This window comes from Bubalus kerabau, chromosome 12 (assembly GCF_029407905.1).
Source record: "Bubalus kerabau isolate K-KA32 ecotype Philippines breed swamp buffalo chromosome 12, PCC_UOA_SB_1v2, whole genome shotgun sequence".
Taxonomy (NCBI): Eukaryota; Metazoa; Chordata; class Mammalia; order Artiodactyla; family Bovidae; genus Bubalus; species Bubalus kerabau.
In genome coordinates this window covers 87,644,746-87,668,077 of record NC_073635.1, presented here as the reverse complement: position 1 = coordinate 87,668,077, position 23,332 = coordinate 87,644,746, and the positions used below count along the sequence as shown (strand labels likewise).

General features: G+C 41.1%; 1 protein-coding gene across 3 annotated transcripts; it reads right to left on the bottom strand.

The window, feature by feature from the left end:
• Positions 1 to 4,027: 4,027 nt before the first annotated feature.
• On the bottom strand, positions 4,028 to 23,274 carry ABHD13 (abhydrolase domain containing 13). Of its 3 annotated transcripts, none has more exons than XM_055543006.1 (2): positions 23,142 to 23,274; positions 4,028 to 7,890 (listed from the first exon to the last, which is right to left on the bottom strand). In XM_055543006.1, the coding sequence occupies exon 2, from the start codon at positions 7,868 to 7,870 to the stop codon at positions 6,857 to 6,859; it is 1,014 nt and encodes a 337-aa protein (XP_055398981.1). In that variant the 5' UTR covers positions 7,871 to 7,890; positions 23,142 to 23,274; the 3' UTR covers positions 4,028 to 6,856. The 3 variants fall into 3 exon arrangements, 2 of the variants coding, with proteins under 2 accessions (XP_055398981.1, XP_055398980.1); XM_055543005.1 differs by lacking the exon at positions 23,142 to 23,274 and adding an exon at positions 20,686 to 20,943; XR_008701157.1 differs by lacking the exons at positions 4,028 to 7,890; positions 23,142 to 23,274 and adding exons at positions 17,502 to 18,134; positions 20,686 to 20,943.
• Between the last annotated feature and the right edge of the window lie 58 nt (positions 23,275 to 23,332).

The window sequence follows — 23,332 nt, the reverse complement described above, 5'->3', positions numbered from 1 at the left end:
TGTGAACTAGGGGAGGGGAAAGTTATTGAAGCAATCATAACCAAAAAATTGTCTATTGTCTTTTCAATATTAAGCACAAGAAAAGCCACATTTTTGTCCAAGTTTTCTTTTTATTAAGAATTATTTTGCTTATACTTGGTCAACACATTGCATGTTAATTAAAAATCGAACAATGTTGAGTTCTGTACCTACTAATGATCTCTTCCTTCCTTCTTCCCCGAAAGCAATCTTTCCCTGATCTGTAATTAATATCAACAGGTTAATGTATATACTGTGTAATTATATAAAGTCAGATGGCATTGGTATAAACAGGTGTTGGTATAAACAGATTTTATACCAACACCTTTCTCTTTATTCATATACATATATATACCCACCTACACATTATTCTATTTATACATATGCTTTCCAATGGACTAATACTGCTAGCAATGCACTGCAATAGCTTTTCTTCAGTAAAATATATCATGGGTATTTTTCTGGATCAAACTTTTAAATTTTAATTCCCTTGATAATTTATTATTTCCCACTGAGGGAGTGTCAAGCTCTTTTGTTGTTTCATTGTTTTGACTACGACTACTACTACAGAAGTCATATTACAGTGTAACTCTACACAGGCTCTCATCTAATTGTATTTTCAGGACAGACTTCTCAATGTGAAAACTGGGTTAAAAAGTGATAAAACAAAACTTACTGTTTAATAGTTATATACAATCTGGTCTCTGAAATGTAACAGTTCACAACCCTGCCAGCACCTTGCTTCTGATGACGTGCAGTCAATGGCACTGGTCTGTGTCTCCCCTTCGCCATCCAGTTCCTGTGGACTCTGCTCTTTGATAAAAGGAGCCATTCTAAGCTATGACCTCAATTTGCTCATCTTGCTCACCATGATACTTTATACCAAATTTTATCACCCATATGTAATTACACCTGTGCTTAACACTCAGCAAGCTCAGAAGCACCCCAGTTGAGGAGTAAACTCATTCATTCATTCAGACCGTGAACAAGGCTACAAACCTCGTTCTGAGCAACAAGTGCCAGCTACTCCCAGGTGGTGCTAGCGGTAAGGAGCCCACCTGCCAACGCAGGAGACTTGGGTCTGATCCCTGAGTCAGGAAGATCCCCTGGAGGAGGAAATGGGGACCCACTCCAGTATTCTTGCCTGGAGAATCTCACGGAGCCTGGTGCAACACACCACAGGTCGCAGTCAGACACGACTGAAGTGACTTGGCATGCGCACAGGGCCACCGGCTGCCCAGAGCGGAATACAACAGCTCATTCTGTCTCCTCTGAGACTTCTCTCCTCTCCTACTCCTCAGCCTAGGTCCTACGTTCTCCTTTCCTTTTAGACTCTTGCCCTAAACATTCTCATCCACTCTTTCCTGTTTTTAAAACTGTGGACAAATACGCGTAACACAAGACTGACCATTTTATCCATTTTTGGATGAGCAGTTCGGTACAGTCACACCGCTGTCCACCACCCGTTCTTGTCGTGCCTCTGATGGTGACTCAGACACCCATCTTTAGCCCAGAGCTCCTTCCTCAAACCAAGAGGCCTTTTCGGCATCTTCTTTTGGATGTTCTACCCCTCAGATGTCTCTTAGGTGCAAACAACATAAACTATCTCCAGCTAATCAGGTAGAAAAGGATTCTAATGAAGGGAGGCAGGGGAACTTCAAGAATCTTTGGGAAGAATTAGAGAATCATGCTTCATCATGTTTGGAGCATGGGTATGTATACACACACACACACACATATATATATATACACACACAGATACATATATATATGGACTTCCCAGGAGTGAAAAAGAACCCGATTGCCAAAGCAAGAAACAGTCAGAGAGGTGGTTTTGATCCCTGGGTCGGGGAGATCCCCAGGTCGAGGAGATCCCCTGGAGGAGGGCATGGCAACCCACTCCAATGTTCTTGCCTGGAGAATCCCATAGACAGAGGAGCCTGGCAGGCTATAGTCCATGGGGTTGCAAAGAGTCAGGCATGACTGAGCAACTATCACTCACTCCCCTTAATAAGACAGGAGTTACATTCTCTAACCAGACCCAACTACTCATCATCTTTAGGGTGTAAAGCAAGAGTTGGAGAGTGAAACAGGAATGTGGAAAAAATTACCCTTTGAAAGTTAAGAACTAGAGATCTGAAAACTGCTCCCCCGGGAATCCAGGTTGATGATCCCACAGGAAGCACACTGGGGATCCTACTTTGCCCCAGATCGACCCATGCAACAGCAGTCTCTTCCAGGTGACATCTTCACCTCTGCTTGCAGGGGGCCACTTTCCCGACATCTAGCTGGTTCTGACACTATCTAAGCAAACAGATTTCTGGTTACGTAAAGCAAGCTACGGACCCCTAAAGGTCGAGTGACTACTGGGGCATCTTTATAATTAACCCCGAATCATTAACTCAATACTAATGAGAAGAAAAGCAGAATTTCACAAAAAGGCACTTTATGAACTCTCAAGGCAACATTAGCTAAGAAGTTAAAATCCATTCATTCCTATATTAATGTAACTAATCAAATGCTTTGGGTCTCATCCACCAGCAGTTTACATACAGGAAATATTTAATATTAGCCTAAATGAAATGTATGTGGGAGAATAATACATTATTATAATGTATAATAATATTACATTATACATTATAATAATGTATAATTATTATACATTAATATATATACTAATGGGACTATATTCCCATTAATATATATTTTTTATATATATATATAGGGAAGGCAAGAGAAAGGGAAGAGAAAGTAGATCTAACTTCTACTTTTTATTCACACCAATAAAAATTCATTAATTTCAGTACAAATGCATGAGTTTATTTGACCACTGAGGAAGATTTAATGTCCTTTCATATAATTTAGGTTAATAGAAAAGACTGAAAACAAACTATCTTAAGACATTAATCAAACTTTTAATGTATCAATTTATTGCATATGTCAGTACAGAAAAATAGAAAGTATATTTTAAAAGAAATTTATTGTAAAAAAACAAATGTCAATGTTTGCTTGCCATGATTACCACATAATGCACTATAACATTCAAATCTGAGTTATAAAAGTTTATTACGGCTTCAAATAAACTATGGCAAATAACAAAATATGATTTACATTATGAAATTGGATTAACTTATTTTATCCTGAATGTATCTGAATGGGTTGAAAACAACTTGGAATTTTCAGCATATGGTGTACTGACAGAAATTGTTCAACATACACTCATCCCTGTTACGTATGTATATATGACACTTTTCATAAAAGTGTCTCTTAATACACAGTCCTGTTGTTAAACTACATTTTTGAGAAACAAAATATAAATGGAGGTATATTTGCGCCATCTGGCAAAAATGTGTTGACTACTGTTAAGAATGAATGCATTTATTTTGCCACACAAATGAACACACTATTTCTGATTAGCTAAGGATGTGCATATATGGCAATATAAGTTAACAGAAGTGCTTTTTATTTTCTACTCTGATTTAAAAAATAGATGTCTGTGCTCTGTCATTCACAACTTTACCTGAGTGATATGAAAATACATAAATTTAAGCAGATAATCCAAAAGTACTCTTTTCACGTTTCTCCGTAACTGCAGTCAAACATATTAAGAAAAACGGAGAGGGGAAAGGTCAGTGGGTTTTCAGCTCTCTCAATCACGACCTAATTTAAAAAGGGATGTCCGTGACATCCCTTTTTAAGACTTACCGTCTTTACTCCTAACCTCAAGGAAGGGACTCAATCAAAAACTACACTTTGGCCGGGCTTGCATGATAGTTTATATAAAATTGAATATGGCCTTCATTAAGTCCACCAAACAAGCCCAGACCCATCTCAAACCAAATGGTATAAACTACTCGTAAGAAATGAGTATGAAAGCATCAGGTGGCATGAATCCTCAGCAAGTATTACAGTGTCATTAATTAATCTGGTGACACAAAGGTAGAACAAGGGTTATTATTAACTGTCTACATTCAAGAAAAAAATAAATTTAAGCTGCCCCATAACAAAATTCAGAATACCATTTTAATGAAAATACGTTTTACAGTCAAAGTATTTGCAAAGATGTAGGGTAGATACAATTAACAGGTGCTCCAGTCGCCTTCTCTGTTAGAAACGCCGTGGTTCCCATGCTCTGCGTTCCATGTTCTGCTTCCTTGTCACCAACCTCAGCAGCTAATTACATCCTAGAGCCACCCTTAGGGACCACATGTCTCATTCACCTTTCCAGTTGTCTCTATCTTGTTAGTATTCTTGTATCTGTTAGGAACGGTTTCCTCCTGTATTTTGCAGTGTCTTTCTTTAGGATACTCTTCACCATTTTACTTCCAATAATCCCTTTTAGAATAATGGATTTTGATCTCAATGAATTTTATTCTATTTTTAAAAATCACTCTAGGATTTCCAAATTACATTTAAAACCTCCTCCAGAAATGCCTACAGCTGCTCTTGCATAAATGAAACAGAAATTAATAAGACGGACACAAGCCTATACCCACTAAGAGATGAGTCCAAAATGAAGGTGTGACTCATGAATTCATGTTTTCTTGACCAGTTGCTTTGGCCACAAAATTAGATATAAAAAAAAAAAAATGATGCCATGGGCTTCATGAACTCCTGATAATAGGAGTTTGTCTTCTACCTGTTTCCCATTTAAGGAAATAGCCTCAAATACAGAAAGAAGTTAGGAAAGAGATTTAAATACTACAGCCCTAGACACAACCTCTCCCCTTTGCTGCAGAAAGGAAGGCTCCTCAACCCAAAGAGAAGAACAAAGGTAGGAATGGGATACACACGACTTCTGAAGTCCTGGTGGAAAAAAAAAGGGTGGGGAGGTTGCTAAAAACAAACAAAAAATAAACCTGAAGTACTAAGAAAAACAGCAGCATTAAACAAAACACCGATGAAGAAAAAGCTTTTTATGCTTCATCAGTATATTTATAACTAAAGTTGATAAATTGCTCCAGTGTACTAAATGATCACAAGAAAACATAATGTATTTTGTAAACGCTAAAAAGTGACACAAGTCTGGGTAAGCTCATGTCTAGATACACTACATTTTCGGGTCTTCTTCCTTTTTAACGTATTACTATCTGGGATAGTCATTCTACACAGCAATGATTGACAGAATGAAAGCAGCCTTTAATTGTCATGAATTTATGCATACAAAATACACCTTCCATGATATGCGTTTCCAATTTTGTTTTTAAATGCATGATGTTTTTACAATTTATATAAAACATTTATCCTTGAGAACTCACACTTGCTGTATTTTATTTTTTCTTAAACACTGACAGAAAGTGAGAGACAAGAATGTGATTTGGCAAAAGTGTCTCTGCCCTGTCTTCACAGAGTTTTTGACTGAGGTCAAGATTACTGATCCATTCTTTCTCTGCCCGAGCTACTTGCACAAAGCCAATAAATACAGCTAAAATATTCAAAACAGTGTACGTTAGAGCTGATGTAATAATGTACACATCTCAATTACCTCTAATTTTTGAGGACTGCTTATGTTTTTTCAGGTAAATCTTGTAAGTTTAAGGGGCTCTTTTTTTATGTAAGATTTTTCTTACTCTTCTATATGTCTAAATACTACTTCTCACTTACAGCCATTTAATGGTTAAACGTGGTAATAGGTTCTGTGATAAAAAGCTCTAGAGTTCTTTCACTCACACATTCTCACAGGTAGAAAATGAATAAATAAGACTTCCTAAAGCTGTCCTTTGATGCAGCTCCTCTATTTCATAACTGAAACATTAAGCTGAAGAAGATAATTTTCATTTACTTTTGTTTTTGTCACTTCTATTTTCAGAAAGTCCAATAAATGTTACCTTGGCTTCAGTGGGATAGATCCACCTAGATATTTGGATTTAAAAAAGCAAATGTAGGAATTTTTGTAAAACAGTATGTACAATAATGTAATAAGACTTCCTAATTGATTCTTAAATAGGTTCTGATCTTCATTATGACCGCTATTAGTGGTTCAGCTGTAGACTTACAAAATGACAGAAGCTAAAATTCTTTTTGCCACCAAAATCATTGATACAAATGTTAAAAAGTTCAAATATGCACATCAAAGCTGCAGTAAAAGTCTCAATTTCTGTTTTTACATGCCATGATCCAGACTGTACCTAACAAAACATGGTACATTTACACTGGAAAAGGGGGTCCCATTTATTTTGAAGAAAAGGCTGGATCTCAGGATTCAGCAGAGCAAAAGTCAACGGCGACCTGCACACAGGCCTCAATTTCATTTCTGGCTAAAAACAAAATAGAGTTTACATAAAAATAGATATAACCCAGGTTACCATATACACTGGTATATGATCAGTACTATTTACATTAAAAACAGTGCATTGCATAAGTCAAGGAATAAAATACCACCATGCATTTCATTTTACTTTTTAAAGTGAAAAATGCAATTACAGAACTAAGTTTGCTTACCATGATTGTCCCAATATTTACTAAAGGAATAATACCCAAAGGTTTCTCGTTTACATGTCTCCTTCCACACTTAGTCATTAATCTAAGTGTCACACGGATTACACGTACATCTTGGGCAACAAGGAACTTTCGAATATGCTATAATAGCATATTAAACTAAAGATATGGATATGCAACCACACTGAAAAGTCTGATGACAACGTATGAAATAATCCCAATAATTATAGTTTTTCAAATGTAAAAAACTATTTGGATCATTTTAAAGGAGCACTGAAGTCCTTTCAAAGTTTAATGTCACTCTTCAGACAAGTACAGACATAACACACTTCTAGAAAGGAGTATTTTTTTTATCATTCTGCACAAATTAAAATACAGTGCATTAATGAAAAAGAAAACATCATATAATTGTTACATTAGATGAAGTTTTGGCCATCTCTTCAGGAGAAGGACTCTTTATTACTTCTTTGATGAACTGTTCGAGGGCCGTGAAGTAACCCTGGCACTGCCACGTATCATTATGAGTTCCATCGGGAAAAATGGCTAATCTCTTAGTCCGAGACGGGGAGAGCTCATAGAGCTGCTTCATCATTACTGGTGGGATTAACTGGTCGGAGAGTCCGGAGATGAAGAGAGAAGGCATTCTGCACTGAGAGATTTTTCTGTAGGACAAGAACTTATTTTTGTAGCACCATAAAGGAAGGTAACGCATTGGAAAGAATGAAAATAAAGTGCTGGCCATGTGTGGTATGCTTAAAAATGTGTTCTCAACCATAATGGCTGAAATCCTATGTGAATTCTCAGAAGCCAAATGAATAGCTACCGCTCCTCCCAAGGAACGGCCAAAAAGGAAAATTTTTGTTTTGTCAAGGTCGGGTCTGGTCATCACATAGTCCAGCACAGCCTCAGAATCAAGGTAGAGTCCTTCTTCACTTGCTTCTCCTTCACTTTTTCCATAGCCTCGATAGTCGACCAGCAGAAGATTAACTTTGAGGTTAACCAACATAAGCAAGGCATTCGGCAACCTGTGGCCTATGTTGCCTGCATTCCCGTGAAAATAAATTATAGTCGGGGAATAGGGTGAGCTGTCTCCAGTGTATCTTATCAAAATAAGATTCAGACGCACTCCATCTTTGGTTCTGATGAAAATGTTTTCATGTGGAATACCAGTGGGCATGGGAACATAAAGGCGCGAAGAAGATGGCTGTTCTGGAAAGTAAAGCAATACATCCTGGAATTTATACAGAATACCTGCTATTGATATGAATATTAACAGAAGTAAGACAATGCCTCCATACAGATGAAAAGTCACTATTAAAGATAAAAGAGAAATGCGGCAGAGAGCCCAAGACCAGGAAGCCAGAGCCACCAGCCATCTTTCAACAAAGTTCCACAGCATCCAGGACTTTTCCATCGTGGCTCTCTGCAAGTGTCCTAGAGAGAGAAAGAGAGAGAGAGTCAGTGAGGCGACATGTATCTATTAGCTTAAAAGTTAGATCCATGATGTAACCAATCCCATCACTAGGAGAATCCTTGGAAACCACACCAGGCCATCCACAAAACCGACTGTCCTAATTCTCTTGGTCCCTTCAGTTCCCAAGCTGTTTTCACCCTCCACTGCTGTACTGATGAAAAACAAATACGCATTAAATATATTCATTTTCTAAAAAGAAAAAAAATGCAGGTTTTTAAAAAAAAATGCATTAAAAATACTTTCATTCACGTATTTTCCTTGATTTAAGAGAAAAATAAACTGATGCCATGTTCCCCATTTTTTCCAGGAGGGAACAGAGGCTCAGGAGCCTAAGTGGATTGGCCACGTCCCAGCTTTGCAGGCAGAAGAGCCTGGCGCCAAGGCTCCTGGTGCACCCACTGCTCAGCTGAGGAGGGTGAGGGCAGTTTTCCAAATGGAGGTGAAGCTGACACATAACATTACATTAGCTTCAGGTCTACTGTACATGCTGTACGATGATCACCACAGCAAGTCTAGTTAAAGGCCATCAGCACATGTAGGCGCAGATGAGAACACCTGCGGTGGGGCCTCGCTGCAGCTCTGATCTGCATTTCTCCAACTGGAGGCGCTGAGCACCTCTTCACGTGCCACTGGCCCTGTGCACATCTTCTTCGGAGGAATGTCTATTTAGGTCTTCTGCACATTTTTTGATTGGGTTGTGGTGTTTTGCTGTGTTTTTGATATTGAGCTGTATAAGCTGTTTGTCTATTCTGGAAAATAAGCCCTTGTTGGTCTCATGATTTGCGAATATTGTTTCCCAGTCCATAGGTTGTCTTTTCATTTTGTCTGTGGTTTCCTTCACTGTGCAAAAGCTTTTAAGTTTAATTAGGTCCCATTTGTTTATTTTTTGCTTTTGTTTCCATGACTGGAGAAGACAGATCCAAAAAACATTGTTGCAATTTAAGTCAAAGAGTGTTCTGCCTACCTATTTATTCTTCTCAATGAAACCGTATACGAGATTGTCGTAATTTCTCTAATAGGTCATTATTAGCTTATAGAAACACAACATATTTTTGTATATTGATTTTGTATCCTACACAATTATTAGGCTAAGTAGGTTGAGGGCAAATTTTATTAAAGAGGGAGTTAACAGAGTCTAACCTGTCAAGATCAATCCAATATACTTTATTGTCAATTTTCCACATTATAGAAAAAAAATTATAATTAAACTAGGATAAAAAAATAAAGTATCCCTTCCCCATTTGGAGGTTCTCGCATAGCTAAATTAAAAAAACAATTTAAAACTGTGCTCAATCACTCAGTTGTGTCTGACTTTTTGAGGCCCCATGGACCGTAGCCCACCAGGCTCTTCTGTCTATGGAATTTTCCAGGCAGGAATCTTGGAGTGTGTTGCCATTTCCTTCTCAAGGGGATCTTCTCAACCCAAGGATAGAACCCTCGTCCCTTGCATCTCCTGCATCGGCAGGCAGATTCTTTACCACTAGCGCCATCTGGGAAGCCATTTCTGCGGCTGCTGCTGCTAAGTCGCTTCAGTCGTGTCCGTCTCTGTGCGACCCCAGAGACGGCAGCCCACCAGGCTCCCCTGTCCCTGGGATTCTCTAGGCAAGAACACTGGAGCAGGTTGCCATTTCCTTCTCCAATGTGTGAAAGTGAAAAGTGAAAGTGAAGTCGCTTAGTCGTGTCCGACTCTATTATTTTTAAGAAACGGTCTAATAATTTGTGTTTCACAACTGATTTAAAAGAAACTTCAGACTGCTAGCACTGTGCAACATGTTCAATCTTTACACAGCCCTGACTGCAACTTCACACCAGGGAGTCAGCAAAGACTGCTGCGGCATACTGATACGGCTGTAGACACTTGGGGGACAGGTGTGAAACAAAGACACAGAAAATTCCTATCTGAGAACCAAAGGTAAGTGAAGAAAATTACTCACTGGAGAAAAAATCCTTTAAAACTTTGCTGAAAAATATAACTGATGTAAAGAAAATACAGAAGAAAAGCTTTCAGAAGTCAATGCTTTTATAATCAAATAAAATTTACACATACCGTCTTAAAAGGCAAAAAAGCTGAGATGCTCAATGTTTTGTAGTCATCTACTTAAGTATTTACCGTTAAAAAAAATTCTCTTTTACTCACTAACAAAACTACCCATAAAGTTAGTCTTAAATTTAATAAATAACTGTTAATGACTTTTCTTTAAAGTTTTACTGTATGCCATAAACTTTTAAATGTAGCATTTTAGTTCATCAAATTAAATACTGAAGAGCAAGTTAAATTATGCTGGCTATAAAGATGAGTTAGATGATTTAACAGATTTAATTTTTCACCATCATCTCACCAAAAACTGTTAACTATTTCACTAAACATGGATTTTCAACTTTGAGTTTTCAAATGACTCTCGTTGAACACAAGCCGACAGCCTAGCGTTTCTCTGAAGCTGCTCTGAGATCAATGCTGCCACCCAGCTGTGGCAAGTTTTATTACAACAAGCTCGACGGTAACAGAACAGCAGGTATGGGAGGTGAAGACAAAAATCCAAGCTTAGAAGACAGGGCAGCAGGACCTGAGCATTAGGGGTCAGACCTGGGAAGAACCAGGCTGAGAGAAAGAGGCTGCACTACAGCAGCTGAACAAGCCGAGGCACAGAGCCCTGAATCCCAGCCCTGGGGTCCAGGTGGACAGCCAACGCGGTTCACGGTCCGGGACGACTATCCACCAACAGCCACTACACAGGGCTGCTCTATGACCGTCACTGTAGGGCCAGGTCTCAGAGCCACATCTGACCACTTTCCTTTTTCATCGAATGCTAACATTTACTTAATTTAATCCTTATTTCTGTAAGTCTAAGAGAATGACTTTCATTTATACCTAGGAGTTGTATAGGAAAATTTGGAAATAGACTGGCATTTATTTGATACATCAAAACAAAACAATGTTTGTATAACGATTAGGATTAATAAGGCCTGGGATATAACATACAAATACACTAGAGCACTGTACCATTTGGGAAAAATGTATCATTTAAGATATTTCTTCAGTGAAAAAAGGTACTTTTTTTTTCACAGTCAAGTCAATCATTTATGAGAGAAGTATCAGAGAGATGTGTAACTCAAATATCATTTGTTTTGTGACATAGGAAAAAAACACAGTAAAATTCCATCACCTTAAAGTCCGTTCTACCATATGTTTGTTAAGTAATCTTGGGTGTGTCACTTATTTTCAGTTTGAATTTTCTTTTCGGTAGAATGAGAATTTTTAAAATGCTCACGTAACTGCATTCTGAACACTGGACATGTATATTTAAGAGTGGACATCAGGAAAGTGGCATATTTGAGTCCATTATTGCTTAGGAATAATAGGATTAACCTTGCAGTTTTCCACAAAGCTTTCCTGAAAAGTCACCTACATTAAATGACTTTGTGATACACAAATGCAATCTTGCAATGGATTGTTACACTGTGCAAGTCAATAAAAGTCAATTCACTTTGAGGAATAGCAAATGGAAGTCAATTTTAAGGACTGGTTAATAAAAAATGTTCTAGAGAGTGTGCGTGTCTTCTCTTTAATACACTGCAGCATACCGGTGGTTTAGAAAGAGACCTCTGCTCACAGACTGCCTTATGTTTCCTAACCCAATTTGCCAGTGACTTCCGCTCCCGATTCTGTACCATACCTCCATGCTCTTAAAGGGACTGCATCTAGCAAACAATCCAGGAAGGACTTCAGTTTAACAAATTTGATGAAACTATCAACGAAGTACAATTATTCAAGGCATAACTTGAGCCATCTGTTGAGATGTAAAAATAACTTCGCATAAACCCAGATGCTATGATGGTCAGTAAAAAATGCAACACTTCCTTGAAAACAGTCAACAGATCCTAAAGCTAGCAGTAAGTTTCCCATCTGTTTTGCCAAAAAAATTAGTGTGAATAAAGGGTTAACAAAACCTCTTCTCCCCCATGAAAAAGTAATGACGTCTGGTTAACCCTCAAGCACTGTTTCCGTGGGAACCTCCTACAGGTAGGCGATCAGAAATGTTTCTGAGGAACTCTCTGTGTGGTGGGCCTGACACCACTGCAGAGCTGAGTCTGGGCTGAGCGGGGTAAGGTGTGTGCCTGGCATGTTCTCTGCTGAGTCCTGGACACTATGCCTCTGTCTCACAACAAAAGACCCCATTTCCTGTGGGGCATGAAGCAGTTGGGTCACAGCACCGCCTGCTCTCAGCCCTGCATCCTCTTCCCGCAGGCCTGAGTCGTCACTTGGAATGACGCACACGACTCTGCCAAGTCGGGTCTTCTATCCGCATCTCTCAACAAGGCAGTGGGAGGCTGGCGTCAGGTTATGGTCTACTGCGTCTTTTGAGAATGTCCAGCTGAACCCAAGACCACTGCTGCTGGTCATGCAGAATAAGCAAGGCAATTAGTTACCCCTTAGAAAGTACATCTTAGGAGGCAAACATTTATGAAAGGTATTGCCAGAAGAGATGGGTTTTTGCCAGGCTCTTTTGCATGCTGCAATGCATTTGCTGATAACATCTTAGAACCATAAGCAATCAAGATAAACGGTGAGTTTAACATACCTGAAGTGAAACCAAAGTTTACGCTGATTAGAAAAGTTGTTTAGAGGGACAGGATGTTAGACCTGTTGAGCACAGAAGCCTGGTGCCCAGTATCCCTCATCTTCCACGCTTCTTTTACATTATTACCATGTTTTTAACCTTACGCCTGGTGGTGGTGGTTGTTGAGTTGCTAAGTCGTGCCCAACTCTTGCGACCCCGTGGACTGTAGCCAGCCCTCCAGGCTCCCCTGTCCATGGGATTTTCCAGGCAAGAATACTGGAGTGGGTTGCCATTTCCTTCTCCAGGGAATCTTCCCGACCCAGGGATCAAACCCGGGTCTCCTGCATGGCAGGCAGATTTTTTATCGAATGAGCTACAAGGAAAGTCCCACATCTTAAATAAATATATAACTTATTCCCATTTCTCAATCATGCCTTTGCCAAGTTATCACACATTAACTGACTCTCAAGTCCATCTGTCTGTGTCTTTAACCATTCCAGCACCTGCTTAACCACTAAGAGAATTCAATGAAAAGCATGAGCTATCATGAGGCTCTCTCATAAAAAGCAAACCCCACTTGCTAATGAATCCAATGGATTTTTCTCGTCCACACTGCAACAGTGTACTGCTGCTACTGCTGCTGCTAAGTCACATCAGTCGTGTCCGACTCTGTGTGACCCCAGAGACGGCAGCCCACCAGGCTACCCCATCCCTGGGATTCTCCAGGCAAGAACACTGGAGTGGGTTGCCATTTCCTTCTCCAATGCATGAAAGTGAAAAGTGAAAGTGAAGTCGCTCAGTTGTGTCCGACTCTGGACAACCCTATGGACTGTGGCCTACCAGGTCCCTCCATCCATGGGATTTCCCAGGCAAGTGTACTGGAGTGGGGTGCCATTGCCCTCTCCGAGTGTACCGCTAAGTGGCACTAAATCTTGAATCTTCTTTGGCTTCTAGTAGAATAAAATTCTCATGTGTCTCCCCTCTGACCCATCCCTGAACAGGGGTGTTTTCCAAGGACCTGTATACTGACCCTTCTTTCCCTCGGGGATTTCATTCTTTCTCATGCCTCCATCATACCTGTTTATGAATTCTTCATGTCTACTTCATCCATAATCTCAATTTATCTGTTTGTTGAGTACCTGATGCTTCATAAGCAACGCAAACTTATCTCAAACTAAACAAATCCTCCTTAGCTAATGTTTTCCATGGTTTATGTAAATTATGAACAAAAAAGCATGATATGTGAATGAATGTTATTTTTTTGAAAACCAGCTGATTCTAGGGCTTAATATAAAATAACATGCAGACTAAATCTACATTACAGTATCAAAAATTAGCACATTATTATAGCATGTTTTATAGCTAAATAAAAAATATCAATCTTGGAAAAGTAATTTTTGTGCTTTTTATTTAGATAAAGTGGTTAGAAGTATCACACTGATATTAGTGAACATTTCTCAAAAAATAACCTATTAAAAACATGATTAATTTTTTATTATTCATAGCCAAAGTAAATCTAATCATGATTGTTTTCTTCTTAAAAAGAACAGTTTTGAAACAATTAGTAGTATCTTTTTATACTCTATTAGCACTTGGATCATAGGAATGAAACATATGGATCTGCTGATGATCACTGTGAGAATTTTATGGTCAACATTAAGTAGTTTGGTTCACCGTGACCACTCCGTATGCTTCCTATCTTTAAATATCAGTACAATAAGCGATTTAAGGCTAAAGATACAAAGAATGGATAGCTTGGAGCTGTCAGAACCACCATGCTGGGTACAGGGTTAGCTGAGGGTCCAGTCAACTGAGGGAGCGATGACGGACATGCTCACTTGACCTCTATCACGTGCTCTCACACGTGGACTCAGAAGACAGGAAATGGTTCCATTCCTAAGGGGAAATATTTAAATAACTGTTCTATAAGCTGAGGCTTAAAAATGAGATCAATAGCAAGTGTGTGCCCACCCTCAATGATATTATATGAGTTCTCAAGGGCATTCTCAAGCCCAGCCTAGACCACAGAACAGCCCCACGGCTGCTTTCCAAGCCTCGTCCGATTCCAATGTAGGCTATCATCCGATTTAAAGATGAAAGGCAATGCCATCAACACCTGCACCCATCTGCTATCTCAATCACAGACACTACAAGCGATTCAAAATTTATAAGTACGCACTTTTTTAAAATAACAGGACAAAGCACAATTCCAGGGTTAAGAATCTTACTTTCCATCAAGCAGCTGTCTATGTCTCTTATTTTTATTCATTTAGCACAGTTATTCACAGGAACTGGAAGCATTCAAACAAAATCTAAATACTTGGCGAGGGCAGTGTGAAGTAGAGCAGTTGAACTGGGTGAACTATAAGGTCCCGATGAAACCTGAGACCTCTCTATGCCCGTGGTTCTCAAAGTGTGGCTGCAGACTCCTGGGGTCCCCAAGGTCCGTTCAAAGGGTGTTTCGGATCAACAGGATCAACGTAAGCAGACTAGAACGCTGCTGCCGTTTCGCTGTCCGACGTGTGCACTAGTGGTACAGAACCAAAGATGGGTGAAGCGCCGGTGCCTTAGCAAGGTTCAAGACGGGCACCGAACGTAGGCGCCGCTGTCCTCTTTATCATATCTCTTATCAGTGAGGCCACTTTGCAACATTTTGTGACGACGAGTGACCAAGCAAGGGGGGCGCGTGAGGCACTACTGCTGAGCGTGGCTGCACTCAGTCCCGTCTGAAGCTTTTCAGTACAGTTCCTATGGACTGTACTGAAAATACATCTGAGGTGTGAGAGGAACTAGCTGCTTTATTTAAGTGACACCATTTTTACCTAAAAAGACAACTGATAAACTGTGGTTGTTCAGACTTCTGTGTTTGGCAGACATTTTTTCTGAAAAATGAGTGAAGGTGCTAATAGCTTCCTCGACTTAAGAGGCTCTTCTGATGGCACTGTGATGGTAATGACACAAACAAGTGCGATTTTTGACAACACATTAAATGTGCGAATATTTGGAAGAATCTGCCCAGCACAGTAAACTAGTATTTTCAATGACCAATGACTGGTGTCACCAAAATCAAGCACAGATAAAAAAAAATTCATTGAAAGATAAACCAATGGATTTTACCATAATGGAGACAAAAGTTCTTTGATATGGATTTCAGATTCCACAATGTAACTGATCTTTAAGAAACTACCATCTGTTGAGTATATCCACAATTATCTGAAAAGACTATTAAAATAACCCCTTTACAACTATAAATCTGTGTGAGCCTGACTTTCTTTTTAAACTTCACGGAAAACAACCTACCATATAACAATGAATGCAGAAACATGATAATATGCCTGTCTTCTATTAAACAGACATTAAAGATATTTACAAAAATGTAAAACAGCGCTAAGTTCCTTGCTAATTTTTTGGCAAAGATGGCTCTTTTGCATAAAAATGTTATTATGCTAAAACATGATGGATTTTTCTTACTGTTATTTTTAAGTGATAAAATTATGCATTTTATAAGCTCCCACTCTTAATTTCTAAAATAATAAATATCGTTCTACATAGTCTACATATATGAAAACTCTTTAGAGACCTCAATAATTTTTTAAAATGTGAAGGTGCTCTGAAACAAAAAAAGTTTGAGCACCACTGTTCTACACTGCCTAACTACATAATTTTATTGCCTTTTTCTGCAAAGACTTAACACCTTTAAATTAAGAATGAGGTACTACATTAATTTAAATCTTTTGTGCATTATAATATTTACTGGTTTCTAAAGCTTTATAGGTCCTAGAAGAGAAATATCTTCGGTAAAGACACACAATTTCTTTGGGTCCCAAGGACTATGGCCATAAGACAGATGACAAACATGGGGAGCTGACCTTTCAGCCTGGGCCATCTATCGCCCTGAGTGCGGCTCTGCCCCAGTCACTGCTGCTTTGCACACCTCGGGTGACTAGTCACGCCCACGTCTAAATGTGGGGAACCACTCTGAATGAGCATCCTTGTACGTCACTTTCTGAGTTTCTACATTTGTAAAAGGAAGCAGTTACCTGAATAATACCTAAGGTCTCACAAATTCTACTTTACAGATGATAGAGAAAAGCTAAAGGCTAGAATTGGAAAGTAGGTATTGAATTATAAATAATACTGTTTTCACTAACTGGTACAGTGGAAATTTGGAGGCCCTGGTATGGGACTTTTAATTTAAGAGTACCTGAAAAGTTACTGAGCGATACAGGACTCCAGAAATCACAGATGTGTGGAGACGTGGTGATTTTATATTTCAACTGAGGTCTGTAAAATATTTTACTCATCAAACATGTTCAGTCTCTTTCCCAGACCACCACTATCAAAGTAATATTTCTAAACAACGCACAGTCAAAGCTGTAGAAAATAACTTTGGCTAAACAATCTTCACAGAATAAACGACATTGTTATGTTTTAGGAGTTTGTAATTAATGGGAGGGGAAGAAGAAAAGCTGGTATTCAAAGACCATCATGAGTTTCCATGAACTCGACGGGTTTTTTTCTTTGCTTTGCACAGGGAACTCAGGTTATTCTCTCTAATAAAAAGCAATGTCAGTGATGCAAATGTCACCTTCCAGATTAATTCCAAGTGTACAGTAACAATGACCCTCAACCTCCTCCTCACCAAAGAATACTACTGCTTTCCCTGTGAAGCTGGCAGTCTCTTCGTATCCTTTTTGCTGCAGTATTTTATCTAAAAATTTAAAATAAAGATTAACAACTTGCATTAAGAACTAAAACTCAAACTATGGGAATGAATACATTTAATTATGATTGTCCCAATGATTTGTTTTTGTTCAGTCGCTCAATCGTGTCCAACTCTTTGCGACCCCATGGACTGCTGCATGCCAGGCTTCCCTGTCCTTCACCATCTCCCGAAGTTTGTTCAAATTAATGTCCATTGAGCTGGTGATGCTGTCAAACCATCTCATTCTCTGCCGCCTCTTCTCTTTTTGCCTTCAATCTTTCCCAGCAGAGTAAACTGGACAAGTATGTTATTCTTTCAATCACAGATAAAATTTTATTTTAATGAAGGTTGGAACTGACTCACAAAAAGAAAGTAAATGCTAATTATCGTCATTATTTTTAAACTGCAAAAGTTTATATCGAATTGCACGGTATATGTTCATTTACTGATTCTGCCAACAGGAAAAGGTCTTTGAAAACTATAAAAGACGTTTTACCTGTACATGAATTAAATAGGAATTCCTCAAAAACAAACTGATTGAAGAGTAATCAATAATAAATACAATTTTAAACAAAACACCATTTTAAAAAGTCATAAATGTACTATTATTTTAAAGGTCTTTATATCTATCTCAACTGATGATTTTAGGAACATCCTGCTTAAAAAAAAAAAAACAAAAAACTGCTCATACATTAAAAAAAACCATACCAACAAGTGACAAAACCATGCATAGGTTCAAGGGAACACTTAAAAAGTGGGAAGAAAATTCACATGTCACTCCTGACCCCTACATCACAAGGGGAGAATGGTATCCTCTGGGGGAATTCACAGCTTCCAGTCACATTTCAAGTAACAGAAAAGCAGATTCAGCCTTCCCGCCTTAGTGTATCTCCTTTTCTGCAAAGCACTGGGGAGTTAGGAAACCATGCCAGCTGCACAGCTGAAATGGAAACACAAATAGCCGCTATCAGCGTGCTGGAGACACCACAGAATGAATTATCTATTTCCCTAATGGTTACCCACATGTCATCAATAATGAAAAAGCGAGTATTAATAGTCCTATGGGACAAATGAACAATAACTGCCTATGGATATGCTGGATAGCAACTGAAGAGTTCAGAGAGCATTTTGAACTGGGATTTCAATCAGCTTGAGCAGACATCTGGAACACTATACCAGACAGCAACTCGGTAGCATTTTTGGGTTTCCCTTTCACTTGAAACACAGAAGACTTGGCACATAAGAGTCAACTCTGAGAGAACAAAAACGACAGATTCTTGTCACTATGGAAGTCAATCACAATTTGTTCTAAGAGTATAAATATCAAAGAAAGAAAATTTAAAAAAAGAAAAAAGATCTACAAGGCTAAAAATGTAAACAGTGATGTCAAAATAAAAAATGATAATGTAATTCAGGAAGTTTCCAACTTGTGAAGGGATAGTGTTCTAAATACTATTAACCAAATGGATCAAACTTAGAATTCATTTTCTTATAAAATCAATGTTACAGGAGAGGCAAGATTCCCAGGCTAACTCATAAATACACACAGTTCATGTCCTGAAAATGCTACCGCTTTGCAATTCCAGTACAATGCACTGCTGTAGGAGTTAAGACTTACAAGAAACAGGAACATAAAATGTAGTCATTTATTATGCAGCCTATCACTTCACGGAAAGAAAAATCTTAATTAGAAAAAACTGGAATCCTTTTTTAAAGGTCTGTTGTAAAAAGAGTATACAAGGACCTCAAATGTTGTGGAGGCGACTAAACAAGAATTAGAAAGATTTTAGAATCTGTAACAACTGAGTTCTAAATTAAAGAAAAAAACAGAGAAATAGAAATAGATTCCAAGAGACGAGAGAGGAAAGATCATGGCAAAACGTGAGGGTGGATGGTTTCCCTACCCACTACTGAAGTCAAACTGTTAACCCAGGACAGCGTGGTGAGCAAATGCTCTCATCCAGGCCTGAGGTGTGTCTGAACATACGCCAAGTTGCGTATGTTCAGATATTCACAATCTGGCTTCCTGTCCTCATTCCAAAGGAAATTCCTCATTCCAAAGGAAACTATCAGCGGCAGGCAGTGTCTGTGCGATGGGAAGGAGCCTGTTTCCAAGCTCGGTATGTTAATAGCTAGATGGCTTTTGCCAACCCACTTACCCTGTCTAAATATATGTCTCCTCATAGGTAAAAAGGAGATCAAACACCTAATTACAACTCGGCTGAGACCAAATGTAATACAGTGGGTTGATAAACACAGCTCCTTGCAGGAGACAGAATTTAAAGCATTCTGTTTACCTACGAGAGCAGACTGGGTTAAAGTACAGCTAGCAGGTCAGCTCGACTTGGATTTTAAACAATGGCAGGACTCGCTGGAGAACACCCGAGCCGTGGCCCGCAGGAAGTAACGAGGGCGACGCCTTCTTTTCTGTTAAAACTCAGCGCGGGTGGCAGTTCCTTCAGAAAGCCTTCCCTGGACCTCTGCTCCCTACTGCCAACCACGCCACATCCTGCAGTTGGCACAAACTCACGCGGTGGCACTCACTAGTGTAGCCTAACTCACCTGCTTTACAAGGGCTGCGGATTCCTTGACGACAGTGACATCACCTTATGGAAATCCGCCTAAAGACTTTCAGGAGATTGAGCAAAGCTGGGCACCCAGTAAGTATTAACAATGACTGGGTTGAGCGGTCTAGGTCTTCAGCAGGACAGTTATTAGAACAAGAACACTAGACGGTCAACCGTGACTTATTTACTTCTTACTTAGAACAAAACTTAACCTTTTAGCAAAAAAGACATGCGAGCAATCTAAGCCTGCCCACGAAGAAGAATTAACCACCCCACCGAATGATACCAGGAATAAGATGCCACGAAAAGCGAGCTTGACACTTAAGAGCCCGCATCTCCTTTTGTCTTTCCACTGAGTCCGTACTACGGGATAAAGGTAACTCAAAGGGCCGTTGAATAATAAAACTTGTTGGGGGGGGGGGGTGCGGTTGTGACGCCTTCGGCAGTCAAGTCTCGTGATGCATTTTGTAGAAAAATATCCACACACGTTGCTGACACGGGCGTCTGCAGCCAGACTGACTCTCAACTCCGCGGGGGTGCTCCGGGGCGGCTCCGTCAGCGCCCCGAAGTTCCTGCCCCGACAGCCGCGGCTCTCACGGCCTGTCCCTGACGTGAGCGGCCCAGGCCGCCCCCAGCCCCCTGAGCCCTGGGAGCGGGGCTCCGGCCGCACCCGTCCCGAGGGTGGGAGGGCCGGGCCGGGCCGGGGGGTGCTGGGGTTCACGCGCGTCCCTGCAGACGCCGCGGACAGCGGCTCTCGGACGCGCCCCGGGCCCCCTCCCGGCCCGCGGAGCACAGGCGCGCCCCGGGCGCCCACAGCGGTGTCTGTCAGGGCTTCTCCGGCCCCCTCAGCCGGCGAAGGCGCCCCCGCACGGCCCCGCGGCGAGCAGCTCCCCGGAGGCCCCCCGCCGGCCGCCCCGCACTCACTCAGACCCGCGGGCAGGCCGCGCACTCGGGAGCCGGCGCCGCGCAGCAGCGTCCGCCGGCGCCGCTTCCGTCGCTCCTCATCGTCCTCCTCCGCCTCCCGCCGCCGGACCGCCGCCGCCGTCGCCACGGTCCGGCCCCGAGCTCCAGCGGCGCCGCGCTCGGCTCCCCCACTTCCGGCTCACGCTCGGTGTCGCCGGCAAATGCCCCCGCCGGCTCCCACATCACCTGCTCTGGCCCTTCCTCCCGGGAGCGGGGAAGGCGGCCCCCGCCCTCCTGGGCATGCGCAGAGACGGCGGCCCGGTAGGGGCGGGGGAGTGGGGGGAGAGTCCCCGGCGACGGAGGCCCGGGACGGACAAGATACCGCGAGGCCGGATACCGCGTGCGATCGCGGTGGGCTGGGTACCCCCGCCGTGGGTGTCAGGCATCCTCCGAGCACCAGTAGGCCTCCCGCCCTGCCTCTGACGCCTCAGGATCTGCTGCGGGACGCTTTTCTTCCCAAAGAGAGTGTCTGCCCCACAAGGTTGTTAGAGGTATGGCAGTGAGTTCCGGCACTTCCATAAGGGCTCCCATAAGGGCACTTAACTTCTTGTCTTCTTCCAGCCCAGCCCGCTCCTACCTTCGTCAGGGTGCACCGTCACGAGCGGACGCGTGTTTTATTAGGCCCGAGACCTGTACCACTTAGACGGCCCTTTTATTTAAAAAAAAAAAGAAAGAAAGAAAGAAAAATTCAAAACTACCTTTTGCAACTTTTAACAAAAACCCAAGACCGTGGCAACATCTCTAGGGCCCCCTAAGAAGGCCTTTGAAGTGACCACACAAATGGGAGCCTGAAGCTGGAACGTCGTGACTTTCACGGTCAACCCCATGCGCACCAAGTTGTACCGAATTGTTTGTTTATAGGTGTTTGTCTCCTGTCAGTCCCTATTCTCTGGACTCTGTTTTATATCTACAGAGGATATTTCATAATGTTTTCTTAAAACGTGAAATCGCTACCAGATTGAGAGCTCCAGTTCACAGAGGCTCTTGATAATAATTCCTGTTATTACCTGATAAGCACCACCCACCAAGACAGACGACCGCTTACGAACATAAACTAATAATCAAAGCAACTCTAGTAGATACTTAATGAAAAACTGTTGATTCTCTTTAAACCAAGCATTAGAAAAGCTACAGTAACATGGTAAATTGGAGAGTGGGATTTGAATCAACTTAAGAGTTTGGTTTCGTGATTCATGGGTCCCCTGTTACATCACTAGTACAGAGCACAGTCCCCAACATTATAGCAACTCAATAGATGCTGAACAAGGTACGAAAATGTATACGAATGCCTTTGCAGAAGATGGGCATGTAGGGGATCCTTTAACTTAACACTGTTGGATACTCCTCCCAAGTACATGGATAGGTTGACTAGTAGGTGGGAGAATTACCCACAAAACAGTACCATGTGACTTTACAAGTCAAGTGATTTCAGAGAAATATTCAGTCAATATAGGTGAATTAGACATATAAAGAAATTAACTGTTGGGCTAGAAGGAGCTAGACCTCAGTCTAGCTTTACTACATATTAGTACTGTGAATTAAATGTGTGTTAGTTTGTAAAAAGAGGCTTTTGTACATTAGACAATCATGCATTGGAGAAAGAAATGGCAACCCACTCCAGTGTTCTTGCCTGGAGAATCCCAGGGACGGGGAACCTGGTGGGCTGCCGTCTGGGGTCACACAGAGTCGGACACGACTGAAGTGACTTAGCATAGCATAGCATAGCAAGGGCACTTAACGGCTTCAAGATGTATTCTTCAAGCCTGTTGCAGCAAAATTTCATTTTAAAGCAATAGTATTTTATGCTAAAATGAAATGTCTAATTCTAAAAGTTGTTTCCTCCTACACTTTATGAATAAATTCTCAGTTCTCCATGGTGGAAGAGGACAAACCATAAGAGCATACTGGTAGAAATCTACAGCTCCTAGAACATAAGGATTCGGTTTGTTTTCATTTCTCAATTTTGCATATGTAGTACAATTACAATATCATAGTAGCTGCTCAATAAAGATTTGTGGCATGATTTTATTTTGAATCCTTGAATATAAACTAGAACTCCACAGTTGATTTCCGAGTATGCAACTGTTTATATTATGAATGATATTTTTTATTCTTATGAATTAGACGAGAACGCATCACAGTTGCATCATCATGAAAAACACATAGGAAAGCACAGGCTTAGACAATTTTGCAAAAGCATATTTTTTCACCTAAATGAAACAGCAGACGTTTGGGGAAGGAAGACACCCTCTTCCCCCCTGGGCGGTTTCTCAACCACGGAAATGAACGTTGGTACCACTCTTTACACATAGGGAGCAGAACTCGAGAGGTTGTCACCTGCCAAGAGCAGCCTCAAGAGAGGCACAGGCTCAAAGTGCCAATAACGAGCCAGTGGACAAAGTGTTTTGCGGTCTTACTTCGCGACGAAATCCACTCTCGCGGGTCAACCGTTTGCAAATAGGATCTGCTGCTGAGGCCAACCGGATATGTGTTTGTAACCACACTGTAACCCCCGCTGCCTCCGGTCCTCCGCAGCACAGCCAGGCGGGCGGTCCTCCCAGAGCCCTCCGGAAGGTTACTGCGCCTGCGCACATCGTCTCCCTGACAT